Here is a 19,288-nt window from a genome sequence, read left to right on the forward strand (position 1 = left end):
TTGATTTGTGTTCTTCCATTCTCGTCTTTAGTAAATTTCGTGGTTCAATCTATAAAGAATAATTGGCAGATTTTACAACTGGATGATATGTTTTTGGAAAAACCATTATTTGCATTTTCAAGATCTAAAAATATAGGCGAATTGCTCTCTAAAAAGAAGAAGAAAAAGATATTTGAAGATGAGATGGAAGATCTACAACATAATAGTTGCAAGAAATGTCAATGGTGTGATCAAACATTGGCTGGTCCTGTATGGATGGACCCGCAAACTAAACAAGTTATAAGATCACGTTCTTCTACTACCTGTACAACATCTATGGTAGTATATATAATAACATGCCCTTGTGAAAAAGTTTATGTTGGTAGAAGCAAGCGTCCTGTAAAGATTCGCTTAAATGAACATAAATCTCGTATTCTAAATAAAAAGGAAGATGCTCCGCTTGTACAGCATTGGATAGATTGTGATCATGCAATATCGGATATAAAATGGAGAATCATTGATCATGTTATAGTAGGGTGGGAGGGTGGTAACATTGAAAATATTTTAAATTATAAAGAACAATCATGGATTTTCTCTTTAAATTCCGTGCAACCTGGAGGTTTAAATCGAGAAATCGAATGGATGTCAGTCATTTAATACAAGGGGAGGAGTTATAGATTGGAGCTTTGTTATTGGTGCCAGTAAATCAATGACATTTGAAGCGGGAAAAATCTTGATTTAAATAGTTAGAATGCCGTGACCATCTTTGAAACAAGATGGAGAAAGCAGTGAACTGTTTCCAGACCTGTTTGAGGTAATTTCTTGTATAAATTTTGGATTGAGGATTGCTGAAATGATAAAGATTAATATGTGTCTTTTTTCAATCTTAGGAGATTTACCTTGATACAGCACTAGGTGCGAAACATGAATTCATGTCTGAAATGAAATGAAAGAAGAAAGATAACGCGAATATTCAGCATTGAGTTAAGTGCTCTTTTTTGATTTAATTTGTTTCAATTTTTGTACTGATTTTATGAAATATAAGGGAAAATAATTAAAATTTAAAATGGATCGAGTGAGGAATACCTGCCCATCATGAAAGTGCCTGGCTCACGTTATTAGCCTGTATGATGGTGACAGGAAGTCTGAAAGATCCTATACAAGTGGATTTAGATCCTCTTATATAAATGTAGGTGAAGTAGATTGAAGTATATTGAGAGCTGGGTTATATTTGGTGAATTATAGTGAAGACCCCCTCTATCAAGTTTGGATTAATAAGGATACCATAGTGAGTGGACTTTTAATGTTGAGCACCTGATTCTCAAAGTGGACCTATTCTAAACACTATAATGAAAATAAAATTATCTATTTTACCTTTGTTGTCTGGTAACTTTGTTTTTCTGATCATGCTGGCCCAGTATGATTCTGTTGCTATCTGTCCTCAGTGCAGGTCAGGAAGTCATCCTCGTTAAATATCTCCCTGGCAACCCAGGACACCTCCAGCCAACCCCCCCCCCCCCCCCCCCAGCTCTCCCAGCAGTAAGGTAAACAAACCATAAACCAATTTCTACAACTGGACAAGGCTAGAGGGCTTTCACTGCAGCTCCTGCTGTGAGGATGGAGGTAAATCAACAATTTAAATCCCTCAGAGCACAGCAGGGGAAGCTTAGCCTGTCCAAGCCTCTTATACCGGGCGCCTATGGGGACGACCATCTCTAAGGTCGATCTAAATTTGCTGATTTGGGTGTCCCCGACCATATTATCGAAGTGAAAGATGGCCGTTCATCTTGTTTCGATAATACGGGTTTCCCCGCCCCTTGCTGGAGCCGTCCTACAAGGACGTCCCAGGAAAACTTGGACGTACCTTTCGATTATGCCCCTCCATGTCTCATTGCGTAAAATGGGACCTATGTTAAAATAGTGGTAAATGAACATGTTTTAATGGTGGCCCACATTGATAACTATGCCCCTCACTAGTAAATATAATAAATAACTCTCCCATTTGTAAAGATTTGTAAAGACATCCTTGCTACTATTTCTTCTATTGGTTTTTGTTTAGCAGTATAATTATTGGCAGTATAAATTGGTATTCTGTTTCTACTTTTTAATCATTCACTGTAATGGAAATAAGGTCCATGGAAAGGCAGGTTAAACAGTAAGATAAAGGTCTCTGGGTTTTTAAATAAACATCTCAGTTTTAACTTGACATTTTAACACAGACCGTGAGTTTTGACATTTTGTTATCCCTTATCTAATTTTATTACCAAATAAAATAATGTTGGTTTCTTGGGCTCTGGAATGTTGTACCATCTTGACACTAAGAATTTCTAAATTTATCCTAGTATCAGATGAACCTTTCTGAGCAGACCCTTGAATCAGGTTCCCTTGTTAAAGAAAAAGCAAACTCACAGACTGTAATGGTGTCAGTCCATTGATAAATCTCTAGAGCTGGTACATCTCCAGGGCTTGTAGGACTATGGCAATAAACTCAATAAAGAGATTGTAATCTACAAAACTACTATTTACTATACCATGTTTTAGAGACAGAAAAAAAATGCAGGAGTTTTTCTCTCTGTAGGTTATCTAAGAACTGCTAAAGCAGAAGGTTCCGTGTAGATTATAAAACTCTAATCTACTTGCCAACAAAAGTTAAAATGGAAGCTCACACTGTGTGAACAATATTTCTCAAGGAAAGCGTACAATGTCCCTGGCAACTAGCCACATAGAGTGCTACAATCCTCCTGGGAAAGTTAAGTAGGATCATTCCAATGTTTTGCAGTGATCCATTTTGCTACCATTAATATGTGGTTAACCAACAAAATTCTCTTAGACCTAAGCATACTACCCTGCTAGGGAATCCAGTAAAATTATTACTGCATAGCTGGTATTAATGGCCCTGCAAATTCATGAACCTAAGTGTGGGGGGAGGGGGTACAGACCAGAAGATATGAATTACAACTAGTGTTATTCCATCAAAGGAGGGGGGGGGTAATATAATCTATATTTTCTGTCCTATAAATAAGTTTAACTGCTGTATTTTGTATAAGTTATGGGCATTTCAAATTTGCTTGGGTAGCACCCACAAAAAGTGAATTATACAAATAAATTAAATTAAAGGGAAAAGTTATTAATGTGGGCTATGATTAAGACATATCATATTACTGTTTATCTCAGTTATTAATAACTAGATCTCATTGCATAAAATGGGACCCATGCTAAAACAGCATAAATTAGTGGTAAAATAACACATCTTTAACGGTAGCCCACATTCATAATTATGCTCCTCAATAGTATAAATTTATTTCGCCTAGGAAAAATAAAGAAGCATCCAACTAACTTATGTCTAATTTATTTCTGTATTTTTTTTAGGAGGGAGGTTGATCTCAAGCCTTGGTTTGAGTGAGTGAGAAGAGACCTCAGGAATGGAAAAAGGATAGAGGGCAGTGAAGAGGAGGGAAAACTGGGGATGGGGAATGAAGATGGGGAAAATCAGGAAGCAGAACATTCTGGAAGCTGGGGGAGGGGGGAAAGGAAGTTGCATTGTCTCAGGGAGACTTAGGTCCAGCTAATATGGGACACATATAAGAAGAAATAAGATAAAATTAGATTAATGTCCTAAAATCTAGAAACTGTTTTATCAACTAGGATAAAGAGTTGGTGACTTTAGTCATATAAATGTGAACATTCTTCCTATGGACATGAGGATTTAGCTCATGTGAACCTTATATTATATGATGTATAGTTAGCTTATTTTATTTTATTTTTTTAAGCAAAAGCAATTGAGCCTGCCATGAGTGGGAAAGCGCGGGGTACAAATGTAACAAAAAAAATTTCAAGTGTGATTTGTACTTGCTTAAAATGTTAGAATAAGATCCTTAATGAAAACACATGTATATTAGCAAAGAATGGCAGCTCACTGCTGAAACCCTTGTTTGGAAGGATAATCCCATTTTAATTTATAATCCTATTAGGGATGCTGTCAGAAGTACAATGCTTAAAATGATTCTTGCATGTTACAATATATTTTATTGGAACAGTATAAACATTTTTATAAGACATATTACAACTTTCAAAGAATTTAGGGCCACTTTCATTAAGCAGCAGTAAGTCCAATGCAGGTTTACTGCTCGCTACACAGGAAGTACAGTCGGACTACCACAGCAACCCGGTGGTACTTCCCACCCCTAGCGTGCAATCATATCCATATCCAGTGTACCCAGCAGCAATCGGGCAGTGCCACGTGCTGTCTGGTTACCGCTGGGTTAGCGAGGGAACCCTTACCACCACCTCAATGGGTGGTGGTAAGGGCTCCCCCCAAAATGGCTGAATGGTAATGCTTTACTTGCCGCATTGCAATTTCCTGCAGGAGAGACTTCCTTTTTACCCGCTGCAGTAAAAGGGGGCTTCAGCGCACGTGAAAAACACACACCGATGCCAGTGCAGGCCCCCTTTTGACACAGCTTAGTAAAAGAGGCCCTCTGTATTCTTCAGGATCACCACAATACTTAAGAAGGGATTATGAAGACTAATAAATTGTACAATTACATGATACGCAACGTGAATCAACTGAATGCATTTCCAATGCTTTAGAAACTGGATCATCAAGATTAATTGGTCCATTTTCTGCAGTTTTGAAGCTTATATTGTAGCACCACAAAGAAGAGTAGGCCAACTTGCAAGATTGAGGCCTTAACACAGGGCTTCCAAACCCTGCCCTGGGGGCCCCCCACAAACATTTGGGCTATTCACGATGAGTATGCATGAGATAAATTTGCATAAGTTGAGTTTCCAATGCATGGTGATTTATCTCATCCATATCCATTGTGGCTATCCTAAATATCTAACTTGTAGGGTCCTCAGGCCATTTGCAGGAATCCCTGCCTTAAAATTCTGTTGCTAGTCCCAAGTCTCAATCCCTCTGCAGTATATTGTCGTGTTTTATATACTGTGTATTGTTTGGTGTTTGGAAGGTCCCAAAGGTTTGCTCCTCATGAAAACTCAACAAAATTTTGAGCTGGACTCTATGGCTTACTTGCAGTCAATATTTTAACACAGCTTTATTTTGTTTTTACCAGAGTGAGTTAAGTTTCATCAAAAATGATTCAGAAAGAGACAATCTTTTTTTCCCCAGTCACCAGGTAGCACAAGGCAGCTTTATAAGTAATTTAGAACTGAATGCAGTACTATGTAAATGATGCAACAAAACATACCACATTGTCAAGAAAATATGTTCTCTGAACTCCTGGCATGGCACAAGAACCAATTCTGAACAAGTTTAATTTATATTTCTTTGCTTTCTTTACAGATTTCAGGGTGGTTTAATGCAGCAGCTGTGGATTAAAAAATTCAAGTGACCTCGCTCTTCTCAGCTTTTCTCCTTACTTTCCAATCCAAATTAAATACAATTTAAATTCTACTATCTTTAGTAATACAAGAAGAGTAGAGACTGCCAAAAATTGGAGGAGGAGACTGCAGAGTAAATGAAATTAGAAAACAATGACCCAGCATGGTCATGTTTTAGCTATTGCCAGCAGGCCCTTGAAGTCTGATAAGCGAGCTTCAATATGATTTGTACATTTTGGAAATATTGCATGTTGAATGTTTGGATTATGTGGACACCCAAGCCTCAACTTTTGTTCCAGCTGGTATTAATCTGTGGAACGCATTGTCCGAACAGCTTCGGCAATGTGATAGTAAAACACAATTTAGAAAGTTGCTGAAAACACAACTGTTTGTGACTGCCTTTTTAAAATTGTAATGAAGAATTTAAGTATTTTAATATTGATTTGTGGTGTATGCATGTAATTGTTCTCTTGAATAATGTGAATGTTATCTTGTAAACCACCTAATTAAAGGTGGTATAGAAATATTTTAAATAAATACACCTTATTCAAAGTAGGTCAAGTTTCACATTGCTGTAGTCTCTTCCTCCATTTTTGTTTTTGCTGTCTCCACTTTTCTTTTATGCTTTGGTGTTCGCAGCAGTTCCTTGACTGTATATAGTAACGCATGCCTCGTGTACATATCATTAACATCAGCTGTTAATATACACAATAAATATCAATGAGTTAATATCCAAAAGCACTTATTCAGATAACAGCATCTGCTATCCGGATAAGTTGCTGCTGACCAGGATATTCAGAGCCTCAGCACTATGCACATAGCGCCAAGGTGGGACTTGTGTAGTAAGGAACAGTCCCAGAACCTATCCAAATAGTAGCAATATTGAGTCTGCTGTCCAGCTTATTTACCCAGATAATTTTGGACCAATGGAAGTTATCCAGATAAGTTATAAAGACCACAGACTGAATATTGCCACTATCCGGATCAGTTCTGATGTTGACTGCCTTTTTCCAATATTCAGCCACTTTCTGGATAGTGGTGCTGAACATCCAGATATTTTTTGTCTGTCATATCCAGTTTTTATTAAAAAATAAACACTGACTGTATCAGCTAAATATTAAACCACAGATTTACCATGTATTAACAACCAATGTCAATGCAGCTTAGTACATTGACCTCTTAATGTTTCTAGTTAGGTAATATTGTTCAGCGTTTCATAGCTTTAGTTGGATAATGTGCATCTGTCATTTGATCTGATTGTATTTGTTTCATCTATCAATCAATACCATTGTATTAATGACAAATGATAATTTACCAGATGCCACTGGATTCGATTAGATTTTTTTGAGCAAAGTATGTCACAGTACATAAAGACAGCATACAGAGATTAATTCATTGATGGACTAATTAATTTTCCTCTTCCTAACTTTTCATAGGCTGGGAAACAGCAACTTTAAAAACATGCATCGAAGGCACACGACCCTTCGGGAGAAGGGCAGGAGGCAGGCTATTCGTGGACCTGCCTATATGTTTAATGAGAAGGGCACTAGCCTGACCTCAGAGGAAGAACGTTTTTTGGATTCGGCAGAATATGGCAACATACCAGTGGTACGGAAAATGCTGGAAGAGTCCAAAACATTGAACTTTAATTGTGTTGATTACATGGGACAAAATGCCTTGCAACTTGCGGTGGGGAATGAGCATCTGGAAGTAACTGAGCTTCTCCTAAAAAAAGAGAATTTGGCTAGAGTAGGTGATGGACTGCTCCTAGCTATCAGTAAAGGATATGTAAGAATTGTAGAGGCAATATTGAACCATCCAGCCTTTGCTCATGGTCAACGGCTCACTCTTAGTCCTCTGGAGCAGGAACTTCGGGATGATGATTTTTATGCTTATGACGAAGATGGAACTCGATTTTCCCATGACATCACTCCAATAATACTTGCAGCACATTGCCAAGAATATGAAATTGTTCACATCCTTCTTGTCAAAGGGGCAAGGATAGAAAGGCCCCATGATTACTTCTGCAAATGCAATGAATGTTCTGAGAAGCAGAGGAAGGATTCTTTTAGTCATTCCCGATCGCGAATGAATGCATACAAAGGATTAGCAAGTGCAGCTTATTTATCACTCTCTAGTGAAGACCCGGTTCTTACTGCTTTGGAATTAAGCAATGAACTGGCAAGGCTAGCCAACATTGAAACAGAATTTAAGGTAATGGTGCAAAGCCTTTTATAAGAAAATATACTAATCCTGATGTTATGTAGCTTGTTTGAAATACTTTCATTCAATATCAGTGAGTCAAACAAAACAAAATGAGGGAACTATAAGAAGGTTATTTTGGGAAGACAGAGGAGGCAAAGGGAATTAAAAGTTGTGGAAGAAATAATGGTAAACCTGAGCAAAAAAATTAAATGAAACAACACGGGGCTGAAAAATGATGCACACAGGTTGCATTTTCAATTCTATGGTGTTAATTTTGGAAACAATGGGCATCCAACACATGAAGAGGGCTAGAGGCCAAGTATCAAAATTTATTGGATATGTAAAGAAGTAAAAAAAATTAGACCCGACACAGAACCATGTTTTTGCAAAACAGTGTCTGCTTCAGGAGTCTGTATATCTGGTAGGCACAGTTGTCTTGACCTTGAACAGCCAAAATAATCTGCATAAATCCCATACAAAACTCAGATAAAAGGACTGCAAGGTCTTCTAAACACTGTCAGAAATATAGCCATACAAGCTTGAGACAAATGTGCCTTCCAAATATATAGGAGATTCTATATATGGCACCTAAAAAAATCTGCATGGAAAACATTGCCAACTAAGCATATTCTATAAGCAACACCTAGATATAGGTACAGTATATAGAATATGCATAGTTGATATTACAGCGCCTAAAACTACGTGCCTCCATTTACATCAATGAAAATATGGCATAAATCCCGGCACGCAAATTTACATGCACTGGGCCACATTCTATAACTATGCATATAAATTTCAGAATGCCCACAAAATGCCCATTTCTCCACTCATAACCATGCTCATGTTTGTCTGTGCACATTAAAATTTAGGTACAGTGCGTTATAGAATACTCTTAGGGAGTTGTGCGCGTAAATTCTAATTATAGCCAATTAGTGCTCATTATTGCTTGTTAAGTGCCATTAACAATGCTGATTGGCTTGTTAAGCCAATTAACTTATGCGCACTGTTACAGAATATGCTTGTATTTCTGCATGGATCTCTAGGCACGCTTATAGAATCGGGGGGATAACAGATAACTGACTATATCATGTGATATAGCCGGTTAGTGCTGATATTCAGCATTGGGTTTAGCGGTTAAATTATTATGATGTTATATGATCAGGATTTCATGATATGCTATATATTAGTAATTTTGTTTATATATTCGGGGTCAGCACCTACCACGGCAGTTCTGGGGACTGCCTCCCGACAGTTGTATATCAGCCCCTATATTTTCATTTTTAGGAAAATATTCATGCTAGTGTGTGAAATTTTCAATAGAATTCAAGTGACATTTGTTGTTTTCTTACCTTCAGCATAGGGGAATGAGATAAAATCAATACTCATAACAGTTACAAAATTACTTGTGATGATGACTGAATGCAATTCTACTAATATTGTTTTTTCTACCTGTTCCCTAAGCTTAAGGATTCAGGACTATCACACTTGTTATGTGTCTGCATGATAAGTAATGAATTATAGAATGTATGACTCTGATGTGGAAAAAGATTTATTTTCCATTTCATATCTATGGAGCAATCCTGGATTAACCATTAAGCAAAATAAGGACATGCTTAGGGCACCAAGGGAAGGGGTACCGCCAGCGGCGTAGCTACGGGTGGGCCTGGATGGGCCCAGGCCCACCCAGTTTATCCTCAGGCCCACCCAGAAGAAGATCCTTACCCTCTCTCACCCCTGCCGCAGTGCTTCTTTTAATGCTGTCGGCGCTGCTGTGCACAGTCTCCCACCCCCGCGGCGGTGCTTACACTTCGCTATGGCGCTGCCTGCCTGACAGCAACTCTACAGATGCGGCACCGACGTCCGACGTCCTGCTCCGGGGCCTTCCCTCTGCCGCGCTGATGTAACTTCCTGTTTACGGATGCGGGACGCGGAAGGCCCGGGAGCAGGATGTCGGACGTCAGTGCCGCATCTGTAGAGTTGCTGTCAGGCAGGCAGCGCCATAGCGAAGTGTAAGCGTTGCCACGGGGGTGGGAGACTGTGCACAGCAGCCGACAGCATTAAAAGAAGCACTGCAGGGGTGGGAGAGGGTGAGGAAGTCAGTGGGGTGCTGGCCCAGGAAGGGGAGAGGAGGGAACAGAAGGGTGAAGGGTGCTGGACTTGCCAGGGGCAGAGGGTTGGAGGGAGGGGATAGAGATTTGGGATTTGCAGAGGGGAGGTTGGAGGGAAGGGGAGAGGTTTGGGATTTGCAGAGGGGAGGTTGGAAGGAAGGGGAGAGGCTTGGGATTTGCAGAGGGGAGGTTGGAAGGAAGGGGAGAGGTTTGGGATTTGCAGAGGGGAAGTTGGAAGGAAGGGGAGAGGTTTGGGATTTGCAGAGGGGAGGTTGGAGGGAAGGGCAGAGGTTTGGGATTTGCAGAGGGGAAGTTGGAAGGAAGGGGAGAGGTTTGGGATTTGCAGAGGGGAGGTTGGAGGGTAGGGGAGAGGTTTGGGATTTGCAGAGGGGAGGTTGGCGGGAAGGGGAGAGGTGCTGGATATGCGGAGGGTGGAGGGAAATGGGAGATGTACTGGAACGCAGAGGGTTGAAGTGAAGGGGAGAGGTGCTGGACATGTAGGGGGCTGGTGAAAGGGAAAGAGGTGCTGAACATGTAGGGGGGGGCTGGATGAAAGGGAGAGAGATGCTGGACATGTGGGGGGGGCTGAAGGAGAGGTGCTGGATATGCAGATGATGGCTGAAAGGAAAGGAGACAGATGTGGACCTGCAAGGAGGGCTGGAGCAAAGGGAGAAAGGTGCTGGACCTATGGGAGGGGTTAGAGGGAAGGGAGAGAAGTGCAGGGAGAAAGAGCCAGATGCATAAGGGGAAGGAAAGAGAGGAAGAGAAGCTGGTTGGGGGGTGGGATCAGAGAGGAGAGGGACACATTGGTGTGGAGGAGGGAGAAAGGGGACATAGGGAAGTATACAGATACAGAAGGGAGATGATGGGCATTAGGTGGGAGCATGGGGACAGGGACACAAATGTGAGATGCTGTATGGGGATGGCACATGGGCACAGAGGGGTAATGCCTGACAAAGGGGGGGATGGGGATATGGAATAGAGATAAAATGCTGGACACTGAAGAGGGGGGTATTTGGACACAGAGGGGAGGGGAGATACCAGACAAGGGGGAGAATAGGAACACAGAAGGGATATGCTGGGCATGGGGTGCATAGGTGCACAGAGGAATGATGATGGATCAGGGGATATGAACACAGGGGAGATACTGGACAAGGAAATATAGGAAAACAGAGATGGGAGATGGATGATGGACGTGAAGAAAGAAGAAATGTCAAATAGGAGACACTGGCAAGTGAGTTAAGAGAAGACAGAGGGAAGCAGAAACCAGAGACTGGGACCAATATGATTTGAGAAAAAATGACCAGACAACAAAAAGTTATAAAAAAATATTTTATTTTCAATGTTGTGAATATAACATGTTGGATTTGAAATGTACATCTTGCCAAAGTTCATGTTAAACATGGCTGGGGTCCAGGACAGAAATCTAGGAAAGGACCCCAAAGTCCATTACCAGGCTGCGCCTTCAGCTTCCAGCATGCAGGCTTTCTCTGGCCAAGAAACCAAGCACAATTGCCCTAGTTGCATCCCCTAACACTATCCCTGGCATGTGCCATCTTTATATTTTGCACAGGAGCAAATGCCTTTCTTTCTTGTTTCTCTAGTGTTATACTACATGCAAGGTCTAGTTTCTTGGGGTTCCGTTTAATTTATATTTCTAGAGTTTGTGGTCACTTATTCTGTATTTTGCATTTGTGTCTTGTGTGTGTGACTGAGGTATTCTGTTAGCATGAAGTTTCCATGTAGCATTCTGTAGTAATTTGGCTTGTTCAGCTTTCCTGATAAATGTATTTGTATTTTAGGGCCCTACTATAATATTTAAGGCACTTCTTTTTCATAGTTAGGATTTTTGTTTTTGGAAGTTAGTGTTGGCATGGTAGATTTGCTCTAGGTTCTGAGTGACTTTTGTTTTATAGATTTTTTTAAAGTTAATTTATACTATGTCTGTAATTGAGATTACACTAGAAAACAAAATTTCTTTGTATGATGAGTTTTATGGAGAATTGTCCTTGCTGTGCTCTGTATCCATTGTTGGTGGAGAGCCAGGAGGTTCTCTGGATGCAGAATGTGTGGCTCAATGGGGCTGAATAGTGCAGTCTATTGTACTTCCCTTAGCTCTCAATTGGCCTGCAGCCACTGAAGCCTGCACTGCAACCCTCATTGAAGTTATGGGGAGTGGGGTAGGGACAGAGTATGAGTGCATCAGGTTGCTGTTTTTTCTCTAGGTACCGCAGAGATTTTTACCCTAGTTATTCCTGCTCTATAATGTGTACAGCACTGCATACGTCCAGTAGCACTACAGAAATGATGATGATTATTATTAGTTGTAGTAGTCTTAACTCTGTCACTACCATCTGCCACACCCACTATCCAACATGAATTTCAGTGTTTTTCTAATTGTTATCAAATCAAGTCAATTCTTGTATGCCGCTAATATCCTCTTTCCAGGGTTCAGTGCAGTTTACATTCTAGGTGAGAGAAAATTCAATAATGGTAGTGTGAGGTATAAGAACAATTAGAGAAAATTGGTTTAATGCATGAGACCAGAAACATTATAGGAAAAGATAATGGATGATACTAGAAGGTAGAAGTTAATGGATTGTTATGAAGCAGTTTTGGGAAGAGAAAGGTTTTTAGCCTCTTCCTGAAGCTAAGGTAGCTGTTTTCTGTTGTGATGGTAATAGTAGGTAGAGAGTTCCATATTTTAACTCCAATTACAGGGAATAGAGAGCTGAAAACCTTCTGATTTGGAATTGTCTTTTGAAACGGTGACGCTAGCATCAGTTATTCTTTCAGTCTGTTAGACTGGACCAAATGTAGCGAAGAGCAGTTTTGTACAATAATGATATGTCTCAGCACTTTTATCGAGTCTAAAAGCCTTGTCAATTAAGCAATGGAAGGGTCTGGGAGCACCATTGTTGAGCTGTGCTTAGGACATCAGTTGGCCTTAATCTGGCCCTGTTATGGGGCAAAGGCACTAAGTGAGCCTTTTACAAAGGTGTGCTAGCAAATAAGTGAGTGCTAAATGCTAGAGACACCCATATATTCCTATGGGCATCTCTAGTATTTAGCGTGCACTAATCACTAGAAAGCGCTAAAAACACTACCGTGCCTTTCTAAAAGACCCCCTAACCAGCTTATAATCGAACGAGAAAAACGCCCAAGTTCCGACCTAAATCGGGAGATGGGCGTTTATCTCACAAAAACGAATAACGCGGTATAATCAAAAGCCGAATTTGGGACGCTTTCAACTGCACTCCGTCGCGGATGCGGACAAAGTGGACGGGGGCATGTCGAAGGCGTGTCGAAGGCGGAACTGGGGCGTGGTTATCACCCGAACAGAGATGGGCGCCTTTCGCCGATAATGGATGCGTTTGTAGCTAGAATTTAGGGCACTTTTCCTGGACCCTGTTTTTTCACGAATAAGGCCCCAAAAAGTGCCCTAAATGACCAGATTACCCCCAGAGGGAATCGGGGATGACCTCCCCTGACTCCCCCAGTGGTCACTAACCCCCTCCCACCACAAAAAATGATGTTTCACAACTTTTTATTTTCACCCTCAAATGTCATACCCTCCTCCCAGGCAGCAGTATGCAGGTCCCTGGAGCAGTTGTTAGGGGGTGCAGTGGACGTCAGGCAGGTGGACCCAGGCCCATCCCCCCTACCTGTTACAATTGTGCTGCTTAATGCTTATTAGTCGTCCAACCCCCCCAAACCCACTGTACCCACATGTAGGTGCCCCTCTTCACCCCTTAGGGCTATAGTAATGGTGTAGACTTGTGGGCAGTGGGTTTTGAGGGGGATTTGGGGGGCTCAACACACAAGGGAAGGGTGCTATGCACCTGGGAGCTCTTTTACCTTTTTTATTGTTTTTGTAAAAGTGCCCCCTAGGGTGCCTGGTTGGTGTCCTGGCATGTGAGGGGGACCAGTGCACTACGAATCCTGGCCCCTCCCACGAACAAATGCCTTGGATTTATTCGTTTTTGAGCTGGGCACTTTCCTTTTCCATTATCGCTGAAAAGCAAAAACGCCCAGCTCACACATTGGCGAATAAAACATGGGCGTCTATTTTTTATCGATAATACGGTTCGGTCCGCCCCTTCACGGACCCGTTCTCGGAGATTAACGCCCATGGAGATAGGCGTTTCTGTTCCATTATGCTCCTCTAAGTATATTGAAACAACATCTATACAAGGCATATATGTTATTCACTTTTGTATTTTGCAATAACTGTATCAGGCTGCCCCAGTATTTATTTTCTTTATCAATACTTATAATGAATGGTAGAATGTTAGTCTGTATATCTCCAGGGGTGGCTACTTCCACATCATAGATGGAGCTCTGGTAAGGTAGAACATTTTGACAGCAAGGGGTCCATTTGGTCCAATCAATGTGTGTATTTGCACCTACAAATCTTGCTGCCATAGATTATTTATTAAGATGTATTAACTGCCTTTATGAAAAGATTCACTCAATGTGCCATAGAACAGGTATAGTTTGACCCAAGCAATTTACATTGTATTAATAGCATAGCAATAGTAAAAAGACCAAAATTCAGCATAATAAACAAATTTCCATTATATGGAAATCTGACCATTAAGGGTAAAACTGTAAGAATACCACTAGGGGTCAGCAGCACCATTTTGCACCCAAAGTCAGATGGGGCAAGAATGGAGGAACCAGCTTTGAATTTAAGTGGAAGGGGCATTTGGGGAGATTGGATCGGCGGGGCGGGGGAGGGGTCTGCTTGGGAGAATCAGATCACGTTGGATGGATCTGCTTGTAGGGGATTGGATTGGATTGGAGAGGTCTTCTTGGAGAGAATGGATTATGGGTAACAGGGAAGCATGGGGTTACTATTGGGGGGGAGTGAGAACGTCTGTCACAGAGGCTTCATATTCTGCACTAAGGAAAGCCCTGCTACCAGACTCTCTTGAGATGGAGTTAAGCAGTCACACTATCAGCAGTCCAGACAGCTGGCACATTGTACTGACCTATATGCTAGCTGTCACAGCAGGCCACTCCTCTGCTATGCCTTTGTAATGCCCTCATGTCCCCCTATGTGTATTAAGTAGCTAGCATGGGGTTTTTACTGCACCGTTTTAACCTGTGTAGCTATTAGTGCAGGTTCATGTGGTAAAACCTGCACTACCTGCTTAACTTAGCTTAGTAAACATACCCTAAATCTGTGGGGAGAGGGAGCTGGAGCTGGAGCTGGTTGATTCTTTTTCTCTTTTCACACATCCTTCTCATGTTTTTATGCTGTGCCATGAAATGAGAGACTGAAAATCTCTCTTCCTTCACAGCAAAACCAATCACACAGTGACTAATGACGTGAACAGAGCAATAATGAAGCAGAATTGAAGTGTAAGCAGACAATAGCAAGACAAAAAGAGCAAGTCTCAACAGCTTTTTTGTACAGTACAAGTGTGAATGATAAATAAATAAAAAACACAACAAACCCATCTTATGTTATGTAAGGGATTTTGAAGTTTCAGTAAACCAAATTATTTTTTGGAAATAAAAAACCCAAACCCCTATTCTCTAAATATGTCTCTGCACACCACACCCTTATTTTAGAAGCATCTCCACGTGTAAACAGTAGTTTTTCACATGCAGATTAGATACATGTGCAAATATCAGTTGAAGGGACCCTTTTACTAAGCTGCAGTAAAAGAACATAACATAAGAGTAGCCATACTGGGTCAGACCAATGGTCCATCTAGCCCAGTATCCTGCTTTCCAAACAGTGGCCAAGCCAGGTCACAAGTACCTGGCAGAAACCCAAATTGTGGCAACATTCCATGTAGAACCCTAAAGAATAGCAAGATTCTGGAATCCTAAAGAGTGACAAGATTCCATGCAGAATCTCAAAGAGTAGCAACATTCCATGTAGAACCCCCAAAGAATAGCAAGATTCTGGAATCCTAAAGAGTGGCAAGATTCCATGCAGCATCTCAGATAGCAACATTCCATACTACAAATCCCAGGGCTAGCAGTTGCTTCCCATGTCTGTCTCAACAGCAGACTATGGACTTTTCCTCCAGGAATATGTCCAAACGTTTTTTAAACCCAGATATGCTAACCGCTGTTACCATATCTGCCAGCAAAGAGTTCCAGAGCTTAACTATTTATTGAGTGAAAAAACTTCCTCCTATTTGTTTTAAATATATTTCCATGTAACTTTCTCGAGTGTCCCCTAGTCTTTCTACTTTTGGAACGAGTAAATAATCAATTTTCTTCTACTTGTTCTACATCACTCTGGATTTTGTAGACCTCCCTTTTACTGCAGTGGGTGAAAATAGCCAAAAATGAAATGGCTGTGCGGTAAGTTCACATTTGCCGTGCAGCCATTTTGGGGGGATCACTTACCGCCACCCATTGAGGTGGTGGTAAGAGCACCTGCTCTAACCCGGCAGTAACCAGGCAATGATTACTGCCAAGTAATTCCCTGCAGAAATATTTTTTCAATATTTACACTCGCACCTGAAATGGTGTGCGCTGGGATGGAACTACCACTGGCCCAATGCATTGAGCCAGCGGTAGATCAGGTTGCCACACTGCAACCCTTTAATAAAAGGGCCACTTAGAAAGCTACTAGTTATATGAGGAAATCCAGACCATGTACAGAGGGTAATTCTATAACAAGGAGCCCACTGGTTATATTTATCTATGTATTTATTTAAAACATTTATAAACCATTCTATCTCACAATTCTAGGCATTTTCTAATAGTGCCTATTGTAAGTGTATTCTATAAGGAAAAGTAGGGATTTATTAACCGCCTTTATGAAGAGATTCACCCAAGGTGGAATACTGCAGATACAGTTTAACATAAAATTGATAATTTTGTTAATAACAAAGCAATAGTAAAATGACTTAGTATAAACTTTATAGAGTTACAGCGCAAATGACTGAAAACATGGGGGGGGGGGGGTCGACATTCAGAGCGATTTAACTAGGTATATTTAATAGCACTTAACTGGATAGTGCCGCTGAATATCAGTATTAACTGTGAAACTCGAAGCCGGCAATTTTGTGGACAGTCAAGGGCGGAGTCTTCACTTATGCAGTTAAAAGCCAGTGCTCATTATTTAACCGCATAAGTTAACCAGACAATAAGACTACATAAAGCACAATCTTATCTTTGCCGGTTTAACTTATGCGGTTAAGTACCAAATATCACACTTAACCAGAGAAGGGATGGCTGGCCACACATACCCGGATGTTCAATGTGTCCAGATGTTAGAATGAATATACATAAGTGATAGAATTCTATAATTTGTGTGTATACCTGTGTACTCCATCCAAACTCCGCCTATGCACACGCCCACTGGCAACATACGAGCCATAAAATCACTTAGGGGCCCTTTTACTAAGTTGCGCTGAAAAATGGCCTGCGCTGGCGTAGACGCGTGTATTGAATGTGCAAAGGTCCATTTTTCAGTGTGCCTGCAAAAAAGGCCTTTTTGCTGAAAACAGATGTGCGACAAAATAAAAATCAGCGCACATCCATTTTGAGCTTGAAATTTTACCGCCACCCACTGACTTAGTAGTAAGGTCTCATGCGTTAACTGGGCAGTAATCGGCAGTGTGCGTATACTGCCGATTACCACCCGGTTAGTGTCACAGGGTAGAAAATAGTAATTATCTTCTGTCATGCATTTTGGACGCATGGCTAAATTAGAATTACCACCCAGGGCACGCAGTAGCCAGCAGTAGTTCTCATTTGATGCATGTTGTATGCATGTAGGTGCTTTGCATCTTAGTAAAAGGGCCCCTTACTTTTCAGTGAGTCATTTTCATGCATAAAAGACATGAGAGTGGGAGAAGAAGAAAGGGGAGTAGGAGGAGCATCTCTCTCTCTCTCTCTCTCTCTCTCTCTCTCTCTCTCTCTCTCTTTGCCCTATTTTCAGTCTCTCTCCCTTACTACAGGGTTTGTTCCCTTGCAAACTCATCTCTCTTCCATTTCTGCTTTTGGCCTCTCTCTTGCAGCCGGCACACTCACAGACCACGCCTCTCAATACCTAAACTGGAATCTAATGCTCCTGGTAATCTCAATGCACGTACAGGAGCCCTATAGCTCTTGCAACTGTTGAGCATCCTGTTGTCCACCATCTGAAAAGCACATAAGCTCATGGGTTGGAACCCATTCCACTGCTACCAGCCCATGGACTCCTGTGCCTCCAAGGGATCAGATAAGCTTGCACTGTCTTGTTTGAGGCACGCAGCAGACTGGCTGCCAGGGGATGCCCTGTCTTCTGATAGGTTATCCACCTCTGATTATATTCCAGCTCAGAATAAAGTTAATCCTTTCTTTCTATGAATAGGTCAGGATGAAACGATTTCAATGTATATAGTACACTGGGCACTGGGATTGGCACTAGGCATTGTTCTATGAAGGGTGCTCGGTGCAGGTCACCCTTTGTAGTATACGAGTTTAGTGTGGATCTTTTTGGTGCCTATCCTTGGGTGCCATTTACTGAATCCTACCCTTCATATCTTCTCAATACAATACGTTCTTTTAAATATAACAGTTTAGTCACAAAAAATCCAAACTTAACTTCACAATATAGTGGTACTCCACAACACCAAAACTGTTTTGTTCACAACTACATTCCAACACAGTGCTGTGTTTCATAAGTGCTTTGGCTCCTCAGCTAAAAGTGCTCATACTCACCAAAGCTCTACCTGCCACAAAATGCCAAAAACTTCAGACCGGGGTTAAGGGTGATTTTTTAAACATGTATATTTCTAGAACATGCTTAGCAATGCTTCTTTATGATAGGAAAGTAAATTGCTTTCCGGATCTACTAATTATCCCTGGTGTGCTAACATTATCTTTTTTTATCTGTGTACCAGGAATTCATGCTGAGCTACTTATAATAGACCTAAAAGAAACACTTCCATATAACTCGCATATCTAACATGAGCTATATGAAACAGAAAGAATACACAAGGCCATTTCTCTATCTCTATATATGTGCCTATGAACACAGGGCAGGAAAGAAGAAGAAGGAAAACTGTAGAAACTGAATTCTAGAATGTTGATTGTTCTAATCATTTCAACCATTGTAATGATTATTTTCTGTTGGATGGAAAGTTCTAGAACAAGATGTCATATTTTAAGACTGAAGGGGACACTCTAATGGGTAATATATAGAGAAGTGGTGAATGTGTAGAACAATCTCCCAGTGGAGAAGGTGGGGGCAAAAATAATAACAAAACTTAAGAAAGCCATTGAGAAACATAGAGGATGCAGAGTACTGGTGAATTTTATTTATTTATCAATGTATTTAGTATTTAATTTTGGCTATTTAATAGACCACCTTTCCAAAAGATACTGCAAAGCAACCTACAGCAAGAAAAAAATAATGTATAGTTAAAATAGAATTCCATAAATAAAGTTATGTAAGTTAATTGAAAATTAATCATTGGCTAATCTAAACAATCAGGCTTTCCATAGTTTTCTAAAGGAAAGTAAATTATCCAGCGTTTTAAGATCCAAAGGCAATCTATTACAAAGGCAATCTATTTCTGCCTAGTAGAAGTCGATTTAACAGCAGCAGGAGTCTGCAAAACAGCTGACTGAGACAGCTTGGAAAATAACACTAGACTCCCTATTATATCATTGATATAATAGGGAGTCTTACC

The 19,288-nt window shown here is 40.8% G+C and overlaps 1 protein-coding gene across 2 annotated transcripts in view; it reads left to right on the forward strand.

Moving 5' to 3' along the window:
- Nucleotides 1–6,783: 6,783 nt before the first annotated feature.
- The window catches only part of TRPC7 (transient receptor potential cation channel subfamily C member 7), a 102,465-nt gene continuing 89,960 nt past the window's right edge, over nucleotides 6,784–19,288 (forward strand). For both annotated transcript variants that reach the window (XM_030212510.1, XM_030212511.1), the window contains exon 1: nucleotides 6,784–7,536. In XM_030212510.1, the coding sequence (XP_030068370.1) occupies nucleotides 6,784–7,536 (753 nt within the window). The remainder of the gene's footprint in view (nucleotides 7,537–19,288) is intronic.

This window comes from Microcaecilia unicolor, chromosome 8 (assembly GCF_901765095.1).
Source record: "Microcaecilia unicolor chromosome 8, aMicUni1.1, whole genome shotgun sequence".
NCBI classification, from domain to species: domain Eukaryota; kingdom Metazoa; phylum Chordata; class Amphibia; order Gymnophiona; family Siphonopidae; genus Microcaecilia; species Microcaecilia unicolor.